General features: G+C 37.2%; 1 protein-coding gene across 2 annotated transcripts; it reads left to right on the forward strand.

The window, feature by feature from the left end:
• The first annotated feature begins 4,585 nt into the window (after positions 1–4,585).
• On the forward strand, positions 4,586–17,631 carry LOC147522843 (uncharacterized). 2 transcript variants are annotated; one of them, XM_086595464.1, is made up of 14 exons: positions 4,586–7,584; positions 7,691–7,819; positions 7,909–8,112; positions 8,211–8,263; positions 8,375–9,033; positions 9,154–9,372; positions 11,202–11,315; positions 12,225–12,421; positions 12,537–12,752; positions 12,843–13,118; positions 14,496–14,643; positions 14,763–14,896; positions 16,661–16,747; positions 16,822–17,631. In XM_086595464.1, the coding sequence occupies exons 1-14, from the start codon at positions 4,873–4,875 to the stop codon at positions 16,906–16,908; spliced, it is 5,235 nt and encodes a 1,744-aa protein (XP_086451590.1). In that variant the 5' UTR covers positions 4,586–4,872; the 3' UTR covers positions 16,909–17,631. The 2 variants fall into 2 exon arrangements, with proteins under 2 accessions (XP_086451590.1, XP_086451597.1); XM_086595471.1 differs by having other exon boundaries at positions 7,909–8,100.
• Positions 17,632–20,248: the final 2,617 nt, after the last annotated feature.

Consider the following 20,248-nt stretch of genomic DNA (forward strand, 5'->3'; position numbering starts at 1 on the left):
TAGATAGGTGATATAACTTTGTGTTTCTACCCCCTTCCTAGCTTTATCCAGTGATTTGTTGATTTTTGCTTCCAATATGTCTCCTCTCTTTCAAACCATTCCAACAACAAAGCTTTCAGAGTTTTAGCTTTATTGTAGTTATCAATAGAGAAAGGGACATTTAGGACCTCATCCAACTCTTTTTGGATCTTACTAATATTAGTGAAAAATAATTCCAAAAACATGCTTATTCCAATGAATTAAATCCCTTTTAAGTAGCAGCAAACTTATGCACAACATTAAGATCAGGCAAGGTATGAGAGATAGAATTCCAGGCATTATTTATCACAGTTTTACAAGTATTATTATGCAGCCACATCTGATAAAACCTAAAAGGTCTAGGTTTTTTCTTATTTTTTTAATCCAAATTTATAATAAGTGACAACTGATAAGATGAAGCATTAACATATAAGTTCTAACATGCACATGAGGAAATAAAGAAATCCAGTCAGGTGTATGTAGCTAAAGCCCTATCCAATCTCTCCAAAATGTGGTCATTTGGTTTCCTATTAGTACTTCATGTGAACTTAGGCCCCTAAAACCGTAAGTCCACCAACCCAAGATCAGCAATCATAGTATTAAACTCATACATACTTTTACTTAACTTAGCTCTGCCACCAATCTTCTTATCTAAGGATGAGATGACATTAAAATACCCAAACAAACACCAAGGTCCAGGAATTAAAGGTGCAATCTCTCGCAATTCATTCCAAACCTTAATACGATTACATGCAACAGGTTCTCCATAAACAGAGGTAAAGAACAAATCATCTTATTAAAATAGTTAGTGAGTTAACCTGTCACTTGATTATGTGAAGCCCCAAGAATATTCAAGTTCACACCAGCTCTCCATAGCACAGCTAGACTACGTACCATTGAGCCCCACTGCCGGAACAGAAAAACAGCCACTAAACATTATTATTTTACTATGCATTTCAGAGTTTCAGATTCATTCCCAAGTTCCTAACAATGCCAAATTTTATTCCCAAAATGCTTGCACCATTAACATGAGTGTTGGGCTTTTGCTGTAAAACTGATGGGCTTCATCCTATTACAGTTATTTGTATTTAAAGGGTGCTTGTCCAGCAAGTTACGGCACTTGGAACCAGCCACTCACTCACTCACCCCTAGGCCCTCGCGCTTGTCCAGCAAGTACTAGCTACTACTCTTTCTTGGGCTTGCAAAATTTTCCATGCTTATGTGTATATTTTTTGGCTTTTTGCACTTTTTTTGTCCCTAACTATAATGTTTTGAAATTTAAATGGCCAGAGGAATTTTGCTGCCACAGTCCCATGGATGCAAGTACTTTTACGTCGAATTTCAAAAAGAAGTTGTTAAGACAGAAGAGAGGTATATATCGTGATAATTCGAGATATATCGCACCATTTGTTGGAATCTCTATTTCTCAGTCTCTGGAGTCTTCTAACTTTTCTAACTTTGGAGCTGCCATTGATCGTCCCTAGAGAGCAACTAATCAGTACCATCTTCGTTTTATACATATCAGAGTGTTGTGCAATTTGAATTTCAGATAAATTTTCTGCCATGGTTGCAAGTACTTTGACGTCAAATTCTAGAAAGAGGTTGTTAGGAAAGAATGGAGGTGAAAATGAAGATAGGCTGAGTTGTTTACCAGAAGGCATCCTTCATCATATACTCTCCTTTCTTCCCACAAAATATGCTGTTGGTACAAGTATATGAGGTACCTTTGGACTTCAGTTCCCATTCTCGACTTCTCTGATGAACACTTGTATTCTACTGAAAGCAAGTATGGGGATCTACTTGTCAAGGAGAAGTTTAAGGATTTTGTGTATAGGGTGCTTCTTTTGCATAACTTAGATATACAAATTTTTTGCCTTACTTGTAACAGGACTTACAATGTGTCTCATGTAAATGCATGGATCTCTACCGTACTAATGCGTAGAGTTCGTGAACTTATCGTTTACTTTGAGCGAGAACATTTAATGGTATTACCCTGTTGTCTTTTTAGTTGTGATTCACTAACAACTTTAAAAATTTGTGGGGTTTCCCTCCATACTCCTGCTTCAATTACTTTTTTGAGCCTTAAGATCCGGCATCTTGAGGTTTTATCATTTTCTTGGGACGAATCGATTCAGCATGTTACTTTCAATATGCCGGTCCTTGAAGACTTCTGAATCCGCGATTGTACATGGTGGAACATGACCATCGTTGTGTTAGCTCCTTTGCTTAAGAGCTTATACATAGATGGCGATAATCCTATAAAGATGAAGATGCTTATGATTTTGAGATGAAGATATGTGCAGAGAATCTTCTATCCTTGACATTTGAAGGTGGTTTTGGATGTGCCTATTCTCTACACAACCTGACCTCACTAGCTAGTTGACGCATCAAAAACTTTGACTGGTACCAAATGTGTAGCGAACAGTGCAATTAAAGTCTTTAGAGAGCTCTGTGACGTAAAGGACTTGACAGTATCTTGTATTGTCGTTGAGGTAAGTTTTCTACTCTCTTTCTCTCTGTTTCTTACATTTTCCCCTGGTTTACACTTTCTATTAGAAAAGTGAAAAGTCTTAAGCCTATGATATGAACTCATTGTTTGTTGCCATGTTTTATTTGATTTTTCAAAATTTAGCTGATTCATGCGTAATACTAATTAATGCATCCTTATTTGGTATTTCAAGGTTCTATTCAGTCCAGATCGAACTCTCATTTATGCTTCTCAACGTTATCAAATTTAGAGTGACTAAAGGATCTTATGAAGTTCACGATTGTCATTTGAAAGACTTACTTTTTGACATGCCTAACATTGAATCTCTTGTCTTAGTTGATGTAAGTCATTCTATATATGCTCCACCTTTTATATTTCCCCTCAATTAATATCTATGTCATTACCATGCTTAAGGTGTTAATTTTGATCTATGTTAGGGACTCGCTGATATTGTGCTTTTCCAGAACATTTTCCAACACTTGATACAGTATTCCCCCAATATTATTTGTTACATCTGAAGTCAGTTGAATTCAGATGCTTTTGTGGGCATACGGATGATCTACGTCTGGTCCAATTTTTACTGAAGTATGCAAGAGTGTTGGAGAAAATCACTATTGTTTCTGCTGCTAAGCTATCCGCAAAACAGAAAACTCAAATGGAAGTTAGTAGAAAACTACTAATGCTTCCGCGAGCTTCAGATTGTAGTGTGATCGACTTCTCCTAAATGGTGGTTGACTTGTCATTAAATCTGGTAGCTGTGTATGGCTCCTTGGTGAACTGATATGTATAGTAGCCTAGTAGGCAATTGAAAAGTCCTTACTCACTGGTAAAGTTGTAGTGAACCTTGTTTATGAGCATGTTTTTTGGCATACTTATATTTCTAATGTCGGAGGACAATTCAATTAGTAGATTGCAATGCTGTTTGAGTACTTGAGAAACTTCTAATCCCTTGTATTATTTTGCCCAATAGAATGGCTTGATATGTAATGGTTTTTTGTATTTCCCCAACTCTTTTTCCAATTTCTGATGTTTATATTATCTTTAGTCACAGAAGAAGAAGAGGATTGCTCTAAACAATAAATGTTGTATATGCATATCTTTGAGTGTTTTGTGGAGTTGTAGAGCCACTCAGTAGATGGTTGCTCCCTTGCTCCATTAGTATCAGTGGATGCTTTTACTGTGTTCAAACTGGTTTTTTTCCTTCATTGAAGCTTTCGGGAACTGAAGCAAGTTTTTAGCAGGGACGAATGGACGATTTCAAAGTTACTTACAGCATTTTGAAGAGAGAACCTGGAGAGAAACTTAATTGCGAGCAGTTGCTTGATCAGAGAATCGGATTTGTGTATTTCCAACTCTAGGACTTCAACACATACGTTGGCAGAAAGTTGCACTGCTGCCACTAACAAACTAGTTAATTCAATTTGGCTAGCCCAGTAGCCTATAATGCAACAAAACTAATGCTTAACGTATAATGCAATAAAACTAATGCTAAAAAATGAGACACCATAATCAGGAATCAGGATAAGGTGATCTAAAATTCTAAACTCATTTTGCCTCATATGACCTAACATCGTAACCCGAGCCCAACCTACCAAAAATGAAAATGACATTTCCAATACAATACACTTCAAGTGCTTACAAATTAAGGGCAATTACATAATTTCACCAAAAAACAACAATCACAAAAACCCAAAATGCGTATAAGTAAATTCACATCACCCATACATTCAAACCAACATACTACATTCAAAAGTTAGGGTGTATTGCATCTTGAAGTACTGTACAAGGGCTTAGACTCATGCGTATCGGTGCAGCCTGAATAATAAAAAATTAGAAAATTTAGTGTGCCCATGAAAAAGAGTGGTGTAATTAATGTAGGCCACTCATCACACCAAAAGGTACGTGTATATTGCATCACGAAGTAGTGCAAGGCCTAGATTCATATGTACTTGTGCGGCAGGCCTATTCTAGAACTGCTAATAAAAAATACTCCAAAATTTACTCATTTTCCTAAATTAACCACACTGCATTCTTCTAATCCCATTATTACCCCTCTATATTAAAAACAAAGATGTGTTGTTTTCATTCTGTAAAAAAAAAAAAAACAAAATCTCTTTCCTCATTTCTTCTTCTTCTTCATCACTTCACCAACAACAAAAAAACAGACACCATCTCAATCTCACCATCTACCCTAGGTAGGTGATAGAGAGAGAGAGAAAGAAGAGTTAATAGATCAAAGCAATAAACCCAACTTCATCAAGTAAGTTTTTTTTATTCGTTTCTGTCATGTTAATGTTATTATACATGTAAAGTTAGAAAATTTGATTGGTATTAAGCATAGTTATTGTTAGTTTCATAGTAAAAAAATGGGGCATAAGAAAAAAAACCCACCTGTGTCTTCACGTTCTAATAAGCAAGCCCAACAAGACCAATCAGTAGTTTCTGAACCTGTTTCACTGCCAATAGTCCCATATGAAAATGGGTCTGTGTCGATTTTCGACGAAAGGGTGACTAGTACTAGTTTTGGTGTTGAGGGGTTGAATCAGAATGAAGAAGGGGGTGGTGTTTTGATTTTAGAAGCTGATAGTCCGACTTATTCGAATATTAAAGTGGAATGTGAAAAGGCTTTGACTTCGTTACGGAGAGGGAATCATAATAAAGCTTTGAGGTTAATGAGGGAATCGTGTGGGAGGAATGAGAGTTCGGCACTTTTGCATCGCGTACAAGGGACGATTTTTGTGAAAGTTGCGTCGTTGATTGAAGACCAGAATGCTAAACAGAAGCATCTTAGGAGTGCGGTTGAGTCGGCTAGGAAGGCGGTTTGTTTGTCGCCTAGTTCGGTTGAGTTTGCTCATTTTTATGCGAATTTGCTATATGAAGTTTCGAATGATAGTAAAGGGTATGAGGAAGTTGTTCAAGAGTGTGAACGAGCGTTAATGATTGAGAATCCGGTTGACCCTGCGAAAGAGAGTTTACAGGATGAGAGTCAGTTGAAATTGTCGACTCCGGAGGCACGGATTGGTCATGTTCAACAAGAGCTTCGTGCGCTTATTCAGAAGTCCAACATTGCTTCGATATCGACCTGGATGAAGAATTTGGGTAATGGGAATGGTGAGGAGAAGTTTCGGTTGATACCCATGAGACGGTTGTCCGAAGATCCCATGGAAGTTAGGCTTGTACAGGCTAGAAGGCCAAACGAGATTAAGAAAGCTACTAAAACAGCTGAGGAGAGAAGAAAAGAGATTGAGGTGCGTGTTGCTGCTGCAAGACTGTTGCAGCAAAAGTCTGATTTGCCACAGTTGCAGAATGAGGATGACAAGATATCTGAGTCATCATCGGGGAACAACCGGTTGGGGGAGCGCCGTAAGAATTCACGGAAGGTTGTGTCATCTACAGATAGGATGAATCATGTTCTACCTTATTGGAATGCTATGAGTCTTGAGAAGAAGCAAAGTTTGCTTGAAGTGAGTGTTCACAGTCTCAGGGCCCATTTTAGTTCGTTTAAGGATAGTTTGCCAACTGAGTTTCTATCTGAAGCTCTATCTTTTGCTGAGACCAATAAGACATGGAAGTTCTGGATATGCTGCAGCTGCAATGTGAAGTTTACTGACACTGAATCACATATTCAGCATGTTGTGCGGGAGCATATGGGGATTCTCTCCCCTAAATTACAGTCCGTCTTGCCTCAAGAGGTTGACAGTGATTGGGTTGAGATGCTTATCAATGGTCCATGGAAACCAATTGATAAAGATGCCTCACGAAAAATGCTTGAAGATCAGTCGAAATGTCATTCTCCCATGCTCCTTGACAGTCCTGAAGTAGGAAGTCAAACTGATGGCGGTAAGGAGGATAGTTTGAGTAGTGATTGGTGCTCTAAAGATGCATGGTATTCTTCATTTGACGAGGAGAGGACCCCACCAGTAAATGAAGACTCCAGGGTAGAGCTGAATGAGAATGGAAATCTCGTTGAAAGCAAAAAGCATGACGACTCTTTCAATTTTGAATTAATGGAATATGAAAGCATTCAGTGGTCTAAGGAAATTTGGCCATTATCCAATGATTCCGAGCGTGAAAAACTTCTTGAGAGAATCCATGGCATTTTTCAGTTGCTTTTGAGGCACAAGTATCTTTCTGCAAGCCAACTTAACAAGGTGATACAGTATGCCGTGGATGAGCTCCAAACACTTGGTCCTGTTTCACGACGTCTTGATCAGACACCTTTGTGCATTTGCTTCTTGGGAGCCTCACAGCTTAAGAAAGTCCTCAAATTCTTGCAGGAACTTTCACATTGTTGTGGATTAGGTAGATATCCTGAGAAGAATAACATCATGGATGAGACACAAAGTGGCACCCAAGAATCTGAAATCGAAGAGAGGATAGTTCTAACTGGTGATTCTTCGCGCCTCATTCTGGATGAGGGTTTACTATTTGGTGACATCAGATCTGGAACATACTTTGAGAAGAGTAGCTCTGCTGCTACTGCATCATCATTTGTTGGCAGTGATCACGATGATGTTGTACCTGACACTGATGTCCTATTGTCCTGGATATTTAAAGGTCCTTCAAGTAGGGAAGAGCTGGCGTCATGGACAAGCTCACGAGAAGAAAAAACACATCGTGCCATGGAAATAGTCCAAATGCTTGAGAAAGAATTTTGCCACTTGCAGAGCACGTGTGATAGAAAATGCGAGCATTTGGGCTATGAGGAAGCTTTGCAGGTGGTGGAGACTCTCTGTGTTGAGGAATTCAAGAAAAGAGAGCATATCACCAAGTTTTCTTCTCAAAGTTACGAGGCTGTCCTTCGTAGACGGCAAGAAGAGCTTATAGAGAGGGATAATGATGTCACACTAGTCAGTAGTAGGTTTGAGTTGGAAGCCATATCCAATGTTCTTAAAGAAGCTCAGGCTTTAAGCGTTACACAGTTTGGGTATGAGGAAACTTTCTCTGGTGTCACTTCTCGTTTATGTGATTGGGAAAGTGGAGGAGATGATGATTGGAGGATGCACGATTACATGCATCAAGCGGACACTTGCATTGAAGTAGCCATCCAGAAGCAGAAGGAACAATTATCTCTAGAGGTGTGTATATTCCTCCTACTGGCGTACTTATGGAGGATGCTGTGACTTCAACTTCACACACTTTTCTATCTCACCTTGTTTTGTTTTGTTTTGTTTTGTTTTGCAGCTCAGTAAAATTGATGCAAAAATCATGCGGAGTCTTACTGGCGTGCAGCAGTTGGAGTTTAAGCTTGGGTCGGTTTCTTCCTATGATTACCGGACAATTTTGTTACCTCTTGTGAAATCTTTCCTGCGGGTTCGTGCGATTTGTTTAAATTTATTTTAGATTATTCAGTGACCATCTTGCAATGGCAATTCAAATTTGCTCCAATTCATCTGTTCTAGGCACACTTGGAGGAGCTTGTGGACAAAGATGCCAGGGAGAAATCTGATGCTGCTAGAGAAGCATTTTTAGCAGAACTTGCACGTGATGCTCAGAAGAATACCAGTAAAGGAGGGGATCATTCAAAACCAGCACAGGAGAAGTCAAAGGATAAGAAAAAGAGCAAGGATAATCGGAAAGCTAAGGATTCAAAGGTCTTATGTCGGGTCTGGTTCATTTCCTTTCACTAGACCCATAGCTACCGTAGTTATGTTTTTTTTCAGATTTAACGATGTGCAGCTAATGTTCTTTAATAGTTTTTCAGGCTACTGGCAGTGGCGAGCAGCTTTTCCTTGATCATGAAATTGTAGAACAAGAGTATGTGTCTCTCTTGTTCTAGGAAGCGTAGTGTAAAATTCAAAAACCTGGCGTTCCTTTTTGTTGTTATTACTAATTTAGATCCCTATATGTGCTTGTATGTTGCTGCAGTCACTGTCATGTTACCTCTGATCAAGAGTCTGAGTTCGTTGATATTGTAAGTCGTGAAGACTATAATCAAGAAGAGGAGGAATATAGACGGATTGAACTTGAAGAAGAGGAGAGAAAGCTTGAAGAAACATTGGAGTATCAACGGCGAATTGAGAATGAGGCCAAATTGAAGCACCTAGCAGAGCAACAGAAAAAGGCTAATCGAACAAATGTAGAGAATGTGATAGAGGGAGTGTCCACAGACCACTTCAAGCCTGGAGTTGTTCATCCGTCATGTTTACATGACCAGTTGAGAAACAGTATGCCATTAGAATTAACTGGTGATGATGACGCTTCAGTCAGCCAGAAAGAAATTGATATTGGTGCTTCTCATGCTCAAGTTCCTTCTTCCTCAAACTGTCAGGAAAATGAATTGGATGAACCCACAAAATATTCTGGGAGGAGTGACATAAAATTGTACTCAGATGTTGCCAGTGTCCCATTTAGCTACCATGAGAAGCCCCAGGACTCCTGCATTTCGGAGGGTCAATCAGTAGTATTGTCAAAAGAATTACTTGGTGTCCCTATAATGGAAGCAGAAGTAACTGCAGTGCCCAGTAAATTCTCAACTGATTATGGCAATCAACGATTTAGGAAAACAAACAACCATTCTCAGCAAGGTTAGCAACAAACATCAAAGCTCTATAATCATTATAAAATCATATGTGAAACATCCAATTCGCTTTCCCATCTTTATATTATTAAAAATTTATTCCCTGACCTGATCTTGAAAAATGTAGGCATGCTTAACCAAGGAACGATGGAGGAAAATATCCTGACTTCAGATCGGCGTATGAGAAAGCAAGGCAAGCGCCAGAACAGCTCTACCAAATTGTCTGATGGAAGTTCTCAACCCTTGTTACCTGGGAAGGAGAATGTCTCATTCAGAAAACCACAGTCAGAGGTTTTTACCAAAGAGCAACTTAATGTGGATCAGGAGGTGCTTCAGAATGGGTCTTGTAAGTGTACGCCTATCTCTATCCTGTGAAATTAGGTTGTTTGTTCATCTCGTTTAAAACGGGTACTAATGCATATGTTTGGCAACATATTTGAATCTGGTATAGCTGTAAAGACATCACTGCAAAGGAGGTCAAAATTAGTTATAAAACTGCTCAATTTCTGCTTCATGCATCGATCCTGATCATTGTATATTTTTATTTTTTTAATTTAGAAAAAAAATATTTATGTAGACATCTATAAGAATGTTTGCATGATACCTTGTATTTTTTTCGGTGTAAGAGTTGTATAAAAAACAAATTACTCAAATTAGGATGCCTCAGTCAAACTTTTCGGGCAAATGAGGAGGAATTGATGAGTGTACATTGTTTAAACCATGTGTACCTTGTATTATGGATCATTTCATCTTTTAGAAATTATTAATAGTACTATAATTATAAAATAATAATAGTAATAACAATTAATTATTAGTACTATTATGATTAATATTGCTATTAATATCCCGATTACAAGCTTTGAAACCCGTTCCACGCATGGGTTGTGTTTGGAAAGTATATAGTTTCAAAATTAAGATTTATGTAAATAACATCGTGAAAAGCAAGATAAGTCGATAGCAACTAGACGAAGGATTTAAAATATATAAACCATGATACGTCAAGTTCTTGCAGCTAATAGGTTTGGAGAAACAAGAGCGCAAAGTCAAGAGAAGTAGAAAAAATACTCCGAAGAGACAAAAGATGAGTACTATGAGGTCAACAAATCTAAAACTGATAGGAATTAAGATGATAAAGTTTTTCAATGAGATGATGATGCAGGGCATTGTTTTGTAAACTAGAGTTTGCGGCAGCAACTCGTTATACTTATATATAGTTCGATCTCAAATACTTTTTGATTAAATAGTTAAATAGAAATCTCCCACATTAATTTTGGGTCGCTATTTTATGGAGGCTTATCTTATATGGGCATTTCGATTATTTTGTAAGCATTGCGCAAGTTTCATCAATTATGCTTTTAGTACCCTTAGTTCATTATTATTATTATTATTTTTATTTTTTTTTGGGGGTGTTTGGCTCCTTGTGCCATAGGTGAATTATAGTGTTAAATTAGTTCTGTCCAACTGTCTTACTTATATAGAACATAATATTTGTGTATAAAAGTTTGTCCATTCTTTCTCTTTTCTGTGTTGTGTATAAATTCTTGTATTGTCTGGAAATGTTATCTTCTCCAAATATTAAGTTTCTCCTGTAACTCACTCTTTATTGTTAATCTAAGTTACATTGACATGGATACGTGTGTCCGTATCTGAGATGAATACGAAGTGTCTGACACGTTGAAATATCTAAAATTGAGGTAGATTACATACAATGTGTCCAGTACGGGCACATTGATGCATGTATTTTTTTGAAATATGGCGTGTCCATGTTACATAGCTGTTAATCCATGTAAAATACAGAACGAAATGGCTGTTCATTAGCAATATTACTTTATTACTTGATTTAAGAAAACATAGTTTAAAAATATCGGTTAGGTTTACAACATCGGTCATTTTGTTTTAGCATGTTATTATAAATTCAACATTTCTTGTTGTGTGCAAATAGTTGGTTGAAATTGGTCATTGAAAGGTTTAGAATCTCAAATAGTTGTATTTAATTGGTTAATTATGTTTGTGGTTCTCATTAATTTCATTTAGATTATTTTAATCGAATATAGCTCCTGTTTTAGATGTGCATTTCTTTATATTTTAGTTTTATCTGTTTTGTCACTTGATAAAGTTGGGCACTTAATTCACCAGTATTACTTATTATGATCGAATAATTGTTGTCTGTAATAGCTGATTCATATTTGGGAGACAATAGTATAAAGACATTGAGACAACTGCATGCTGAAGAAATTGATGAGGAAAGGTTCCAAGCTGACCTGAAAAAGGCTGTTCTCCAAAGCCTTGGTAATTTCCCTTCTCAGTTTTTCTTCCCTTTTTTTGCCATTTTCTGGGATTTTACATAAAGTAGAAGAAAGGATAGAGCACTAGATTATTTCGATGAAAGGACTGCGTTTCCTTTGGTCAGAAATTTGAAAGGAGAGGGGATAATCCCCATTTGGGAACTCTTATCTTTTGATGGGAAATGTTGATGAGAGGAGTAGCTAGAGTTTTGTTATAGTTCTTATTTGCTATTTTGCTTTAACTTAAGAATGAACAGGATTTTTTGTTATCCAATATTTGATTTTAAAATTTCAAATTTCGGGAAAGCATATTCTGAAGACATTAAATGCAACGTGGCATGGCGATCTATTCCGATTTCTGGAAGAACATAGTCGTGTCAAAAGTACTAGGTTCCTTTAAAATTTGGGTCTCACGTTTTTCTTGATTTGGGGAACTGTGTTTAGTTAAAGTCATAGTCAGATTGATATTTTTGTTGGCACAAATCAATTTGTTTAAAAATAACTCGATGTGGTTAAAAGCTTTTAAAATAGTTTCAGGAAGCACGCTTAAAGACAAGTCCCAAGTCCAATCAGAATAATGCAAGTCTATTACGATAATTCTGTGTTTCATTTTTGGGTTCCATATTGTATGTCTGCATTTTAAATGTCTATAGGGTAAGCCTTTTCTCGTCCCCTTGTAAATTCAGCATATCAATTAAAATACATTTTTATTTTTTTCATTATGGATGATACCACTTTGCTGCATCTGATGTTCTTCTTGTGTGAATGGAATTAGCCTATAATCCTTATATTGGATTCTCAAATCTCAACATTGAATGATCCTGACCTTAAAATTTCATATTTATTCCTCTAAAATTCATCTGGCAGTATATGATTAATTCTTGAATTATTATTTTTGTTTCTTTACTTGAAGACGTGTTTCAATCACATCAAGATATGCCTACCGTTCCAAGGTCAAGAGTGTCTCGAAAGATATCTCCTCAGGAAGATAAATCTGGGGTTGCCCTGGATGAAGTCATTACAGACAGTGTGATCAAAATGGATATGGTCGGAACAGGGCTGAGAAATGAAGTTGGTGAATACAACTGCTTTCTGAATGTAATTATACAGGTTGGTGCCTAAACTATCCTTAGAGCTCCTATTTCCATTTCATTGATATCTACTATGAAATAGTTCACTATCATTTTCATACCCTGATTATGATGTTCTTATTGTGAGAATGCAGTCTTTATGGCATTTAAGACGTTTTCGAGAAGAGTTCCTGAGAAAGTCAACTGCAATGCATGTGCATGTCGGGGATCCTTGTGTTGTCTGTGCATTGTATGATATTTTTAGTGCCCTGAATATGGCAACGACAGACTTAAGGAGAGAATCTGTTGCTCCCACTCAACTGAGAATTGCTCTAAGCAACTTGTATCCTGACAGTAATTTTTTCCGAGAGGTAAATTAACTGGGTTTGGGCTGTATTTTGTTTATGTTTAAATTATTCTCTTCTATGGAAATAGATCTGATAGTTGTATTGCAATTATAGGCTCAGATGAATGATGCTTCTGAAGTATTGGCAGTCATCTTTGACTGCCTTCATCGGTCATTTACTTCTAGTTCAAGTACTTCTGACGCTGAGTCTGAAGAAAGCAATTGCTCGGGCTCTTGGGATTGTGCAAACAGTGCTTGTATAGCACACACTCTTTTTGGAATGGACATCTTCGAACGTATGAACTGCTACAATTGTGGTGTGGAGTCCAAACATCTAAAGTACACGTCCTTCTTCCACCACATCAATGCTAGTGCACTGCGGACAATGAAGGTTTGTTTCAATTTATTAATTGCTATTCCATATAACCTATATTTCTTTGGTTAGTATGGAATAGTTATGATTGTTATTCTTTGGGTGATGTACACGAAGGCGGAAGCAACTTCGATGATAAACACCAATGAATAAAATTGATAAACACCCAAAAACTAGGGTTTCAAAGGGAAAACGAATTTCCTTAATTCAATCTTTTGATTAAACAATCCAAAAACAACCAATGTAACAATGAAGGCCTAGATGCCTTTATATAATAAACCTTGTTCCTAATTCTATTTAGAGTCCTAATAGAAAACTACTATTAACATAATAAATAAAAATAGAAACTAACTAAATAGAACTAATTAAATAAACCAAGTACTAAGTATTCCATGCCCATGCATCAGACTCCCCGGCTTAAAAGCAAACTCGTCCTCGAGTTTAAGAAGAAGAAAAGAGAGAACGTTGTGGCATACTTTGAACAGTAGATGTAGGAGGAAGTGGAGACAATACAACCTGTTGGCCCCGAAAAATGAAAGAATAGGTGCTGGCAGCGCCATCATAAGTTGTATCTCTGTCAAATTGCCATGGTCGCCCCAATAATAGATGTCAAACAGTAGTCATAGGAATCACAGTGCACCAAACTTCATCTTTGTAAAGGGAGCCAATGGAGAAAGGAACCAAGCAACGACGAGTAACCTCAATTGCACTACCCTTGTTCAAACCTTGTATTTTGTATGGTTCTAGAAGCGGTTCAGTCTTCAATTGGAGCTTATCAACCATTTCTTGTGAGACAAGATTATCACTAGAACCACTATCAATAATTACATTGCAAAGTTTGCCTCCAGCAATACAACGAGTTTCAAAAATGGCAAAACGACGCCATGAAGGTTTATCAGTAGAAGATGTAACCAAGGATTGACGGATCATCAAAGCAGGAACACCAGAATCAGGAGGTGTAACAACCACAGACTGAGTCATACTATGTGGCAATTGTGTAGCAGCCATCTCACTATGATCATCATGGAATAACGCCACTCTCTTTAACTATGGACAATCACTTTTCTTATGTCCAACTTTGCCGCACTCAAAACATGTAGCCTCAAAAGTGCTTCTTCTACACGGTTTAGTCGTGTATTTACTGCTGGTAGACCGTCCACGTCCTCTTTGTTGAGTGTCATCATTGGGGTTACAAATTTTTTAAAAATGATGTAATATCGGTTAGGTTCCTCTTTGTTGCTACAAGAGTTTTTGTTGCTGCCACGGTTTCCATTGTGTAATATTTTGAACTGTTAGAAGGGGGTATTCCGATGGAAGTTGAACTGGCAGTAGCGAAAGCTGCTCTGGCGGTTGAACAAAACTTCTTTAAGGCTATTGACAACTTTTTTCTGTCAGGCTATGTGTGCTGATAGCTCTCTGGACGAGCTTCTGAATCTGGTAGAGATGAATCACCAATTAGCTTGTGACACAGAAGCAGGTGGTTGTGGAAAACTCAACTATATTCATCACATTCTTTCTGGTCCTCCACATGTTTTCACAACAGGTATGTTTATTGTGTTTTGGATAAGATTAGATTGCTGCTACCTTGTCAGTGTTGTTAAGTGAAATTTGTCATGACAAGGAATCTGTCGGGGTACATAATTTGCCTCTTTCATCTTGCAGTTCTGGGTTGGCAAAATACCCGAGAGACTATAGGTGACATATCAGCTACGTTGGCAGCCCTAACCCCAGAATTAGATATCGGTGTTTTGTATCGTGGTCTTGATCCTGGGAACCGATACTGCCTTGTTTCAGTGGTATGTTTTCTTGAAACCTCACTTGTAATACTTTTTAATCTAAGTTTTGATGATTGAAAGTACTGGCTTTTCGATTTCATAATTACATTAGAATTGGTTTTTTGATCAGATCTAGTAAGAGTTATCTGTTTACACTTTCTACTGTTCAGTGGTTCGACTTACAGTTGCAAGTTTAGAATAAGAGCAGTTCAGCCAAACGATCTGTTGCTCTAGCATCTAACTCTCTTAAAGTAATTTATGATGTGTGCTCATATTTTCAAAATAATTCGTGTTGGATTGTTATCCTTGTGTCCGTGTTGGACACCCATTTTATGTGAGATACCTTAAATTTGGATATTTCGACACTTCAACATCCATGTTGGATACAGACACACCTATCCGTGTCAATGTAACTAAGGTGTTTACTTGCCTGAATGGAATGCTTACCTGTGTGTTTTTGTGTCTGTACCACACTATCATGTAGGTAGAGCAGTAGGTGTTGTTCTCCTTCTCTTTTTCATTGTCCTAGAACATTGGCTAGGAAGATTTTCTAGTCACCATATTGGACATATGTATTTAGAGCCCATCGTTAGACTCCAATCATCTGATATTTTATGTATGTTGTCTGCATTTCACTTGAAAATTATCTAAATTTTCCTCTGGTTTCCTGTCCTATCCCCATATTGATTTGAAGTCACTTTAAAAATGCTTGAATTCCCCTATTTCTAGTCATTTAAACAGAAGTAGAAATCTTAAACGGAAGGTGTTTATATTAAGGATGCGAGCTAATGGCTGAAAGCCATCTAAGACGAGAAGTTGGAGGAAAAAAAATAAAATCACACCAGCCTAGATTAGGTAGTGGTAAATCATGTATACAGGTAGGCTAATAGAGCCGCTGATCTATTAGCCTCTTATAAGAGGTAGTTTAGAGAGCATTTTGTATACCTTTTTGACTTTTGAATTGCAAGCCAATCCGGAAGAGGTTGAGTGATACTAACTACGGAATGTCTGAATCTGGTGGGATATACCTAACCCTGGCCTATCCAGTAAATGGATAAAAAGGAAAACCAAAACAAAAAGAGGGATGGGTGGACCTCTGTTGTGTAAGTCAATCCATGAATTACCCTCATATCTATAATTCGTTATAGAGGATGCTCACATTCCTCAACCAGCACAGTAAGTAATCTTCATGTCTCTGCGTGTTTCCCACTTTCCTTACACTTATTGTCTATGTTACATGGACACACCATATTCTGAAAATAATCAGTGTCGGATACGTATCCATGTGTCCGTGTCAGACACATATAGCACACATATTGTGTGTAATATTCCTCAATTTTTTATATTTTGCCGTGTCAGAGGCTTTGTATCCGTGTTGGATACAGACACACCTATCCGTGTCAATGTAACTAAGCTTATTGTTATTGTTATTGTTATTATTTCTTCCCTATGTTTTGTTGTGGTACTAGTATATAGCCCGTGCCCACGACACTGTTTTAAATTAGGCCCAAAAGAACCCCAACCAACTGAATGATAAAAGCAGTCATTGTTGACCAAATCAACAATGATTCAATACTCTTTCAAATTAACATTGTAGACTCCACTGCACATACCCTATAAGACTTTGGATCTACCGTGTCACAACTTGTGAAATACAATGGTAGCCACAGGATGGGGCCCGACCAAGCCTTTTTATTAGATAGATAATCTGAAAAAGTTCATGACCACATTTCTCTGTAAGCCAAATACCATAATTTGAATTGCTGACTATACAGTATTTTGTAGGTCTGCTACTATGGGCAACATTATCATTGCTTTGCCTATAGTCATGAACATGAACGATGGATCATGTATGATGACATAACTGTCAAGGTACTATATTACAGCCATTTTGTACCAGTCTGGTAATCCTTTATCTGCTTTGTAATTAAATTTGATCTGTCTAGGTTATTGGTGGCTGGAATGATGTTCTTTCCATGTGCGAAAGAGGGCATTTGCAACCTCAGGTTCTTCTCTTCGAAGCTGTAAATTAGCTTTTAGCTGAAGATTGTCCTATTAGTGGCTCTTCAGGGATGCTACATGTTTACTGTTTATGTAAATGTTCTGCATGAAGAATCCCTAATCATAAACGATTACAACTGTGACGACGAGCCTCAAAAAGTTTTGAAACAGTCAGTTTTGAAGTGAAAGTTGAGAGTTTGTGTAGGAGCAACGGCTCACGTAGGGAATGCAGTGTATTAGTCTGTTAAAACTTTTAAAATGGCGTAAGCAATGATTAAGGAGTTCAAAGTACAGGTGTTAATACCTTTCAGGATGTACCATATTGAAAAAGTTGGACATCGGTCTCTGTTTGGCTTTTCTGGTTAGTTGAGTTGGCATTTTGAAGGGGGGGTTAAAAAGTTTGCATTTTGAAGGGACTGTACTTGAGAAATGTAACTTTGGCATCTCTGCACCGAAGGGGCTTATTCTGCTGAACTCTCAATGGTACTGATTTGGGCAACGCATAACATAGTCACATAGGAAAGGCTAGCTTCTTGGGTCCAAATTGTATCATGGCATTGTTTTTGTTTTTGCTTGGAGCTAGAAAGGCCACAAGACAGTAAATTATAGTTTTTCGACTTTGAATGAATACCGTAGTGACATATGCAAATGATGATGCCGATAAGAAAGATATAATTCTTCCTTTTCTACTAGGTTTTTGAGTACTTATGTTCTGTAATCTTCACGCTTTATTTATCCATTTTATTGTCCCAAAATATCGTTTAAATTCCAATATTAAGACAAAGAAATAACACAAGCAGAAAAGAAAAGAAAATAATAGAGAGACAGAGAATGCCGGTTGTTTTATTTTCGTGGTATTTACTCTTTGCTTATGTCTGCCATTGTTTATGTCCAATTTAGTATTTACCATTTGATCCTATATTTTTTGTGGTTGTTATTGCCCTTTCTTTTCTACTCTGATGTATTAGCCACCGCAAATTGTATCCGATTGAAATGGTAGATATATTTCTTTACTATTCTAATTTTCTTTATCATCCATATCAATCAGCTAGAGGTAAACTATTTAATTTTACGGTTTCGATTTTTTGCGGTTTTTAAAATTATGGAACTAGATCCATAACCGTCGGTTCGGGTATTTCTAGTTCCAGTTTTTTATTTCTGTTAGTAATAGATTTACAATTTATACAAATTTTTTATTAGTCTTATTGAAAAATGTATACTAAAAACACAAAAATACTGTCACTTTTTAAATATTAATATAAGTAATTACGCCATTCAATAGTAAGTTAAATAAAACCATATATTTAAAGTTGTAGGTTGTAGGCTATAATTTTATATTATTTATAATATTAAATACTATGAAAACTATATATTTCACTAATAAATAAACTTTAATAATATATAAATAAATGTTTTGAGTTTTTATATTTTATTTCGATATTTTTTATATTAAAATTACGATAACGTCCGGTTCCAGTTCTAGTCCGGTAACCATTCGATTCCAATTCTATATAGTCTGGTTTTTTAGTATCTATTTTTAAACGGTTCCTAAAAATAGGAACCGGAATCATAATTTTTTCTATAGTTCCAGTTCCGGTTAAACAGGTGCCATGGACACCCTTGGACACCCTTAATGACAGTAAGTGGCCTTGTGGTTTTACTGAATGTGTAAATCATGATTTTGCACTAACATCTCGCTCAATCTTGAATTTAATAACTTACAGGAGTCTGTTCCTCGTTGATTTTATCCTCGCAGTGGAACAAATATATATATATAGAGTTTGAAGGAATTGGTCTACAGTTGAAATAGTCTGTTATAGTTGAGAAAAAAAACTCTTATACTGAAAAGAATGATAGCAATTGTGTTCTTTTACATGGTCAATCCTTACAGTTAATTGAAACAAACCCCTTTGTAATCCTGAAAGCAGTTTAATTTGCCCCCTCATATATGAACAGAACGTAATTTTGCTCTTTTGAGAATCTGTACATCTTTTCACAGCTCCTTAAGTTTACTCAGAAGACTGCGAAACTTGTTTCAACAAGTTTACACACATTGTCTTCGAGTTATTGTTCTGCCTCCACGTCCATATTGATGCTTCTGACTTCGACCTCTTCGTGTTTTAATATATTTTACTAAGTATTTTATAATAACCAAATTTACGTACAATATTGGGAATAATATGCTTATTGCTCCCAAGGAACAGCGACCTAGAAATTAAGCAACGCCAATGCTGCATTACTGGGAATTTTAATTTACAGACTCGCATCCTTTTGGTTAAAATTTGATATTACTTGTATTCACTGCAACTAGATATTTTCTTCCTGGGAATCCAAACAGCTGGGGATCTCGCAGCAAAATTTTATAGATCGATCGTTAACATGGCTGGAGACATAATCTATACGATGACTTTTGAGTTAAAAGATGTGAATGCTGGGAAGTCTCGAGATAGAAAAGGGCAGTCAAGAGTGGAAATTGTCTGTCAAGAAGCTTCAGGTCAAGTATGCAAAACACACATAATTAACAAAACATTATGCCTGTCTGGATATTTTATCGTAATAATCATATCATGCGAAAATTCAACTAAATATCACTATTGTCTATTGGGATGAGTTACTAAAATATGCTTATTGATCTGAAAATATTCGTATTACAAACTTCTTGATTTCATAATTTACTAAACACACTTGTGGTCTAGCCTCAAAAGTCTCAAACTATAAACCTAACGAAGGAATGAAACTATTGGTAAGTTGTCGAAAACTCTGACATTTATCTGCAACGGGACTTGACCAAAGGAGACAAGATTGCACTGTAGGCCCCAAACACCTGTGACACGCATGCATCATCAACTCCTCGAAGTGCATTGCAGCAATCGGGTGTAATAACCCTAAAGAGCGAACCATGAACCACCTGTTCAACACAAGCTAGTTGACCAACACTGAGCAGGTGGTGATGTAGACTGTGGTGGTGAAGGACTTTTTGGTGGTGGTGGTGGTAGACTAGGCATAGACTTTGGCGGTGGTGGTTGTGGACTTTGCACAGGCTTTGGCGGTGAAGGAGCTAGACTTTGGTAGTGGCGAGCTTGACATAGAATTGGGATTGAAGCAGAGTTTTGAGGGCAGTGTGACCTGAGGAAGGGAAGCATGCATGAGAGAAGTAGAGATCCCAAAAACATGAGAATAGCAAGCTTCTTCAACTGCGTTGTGGGCAGTGCAGCACTCGGGTGTAATGGCAGTGTAAAAGTTATGCATTGCCTCATCAGCACAACTCATTTGGACTGGTGACCCACATTGAGCAGGTGCTGGACTTGTCTCAGCCTTTGGTGGTGGTGGTTGACTCAACTCAGATTGTGGTGGTGTAGGGAGAACCCTGAT

The sequence above is a fragment of the Coptis chinensis genome, chromosome 1 (assembly GCF_015680905.1).
Source record: "Coptis chinensis isolate HL-2020 chromosome 1, ASM1568090v1, whole genome shotgun sequence".
NCBI classification, from domain to species: Eukaryota; Viridiplantae; Streptophyta; class Magnoliopsida; order Ranunculales; family Ranunculaceae; genus Coptis; species Coptis chinensis.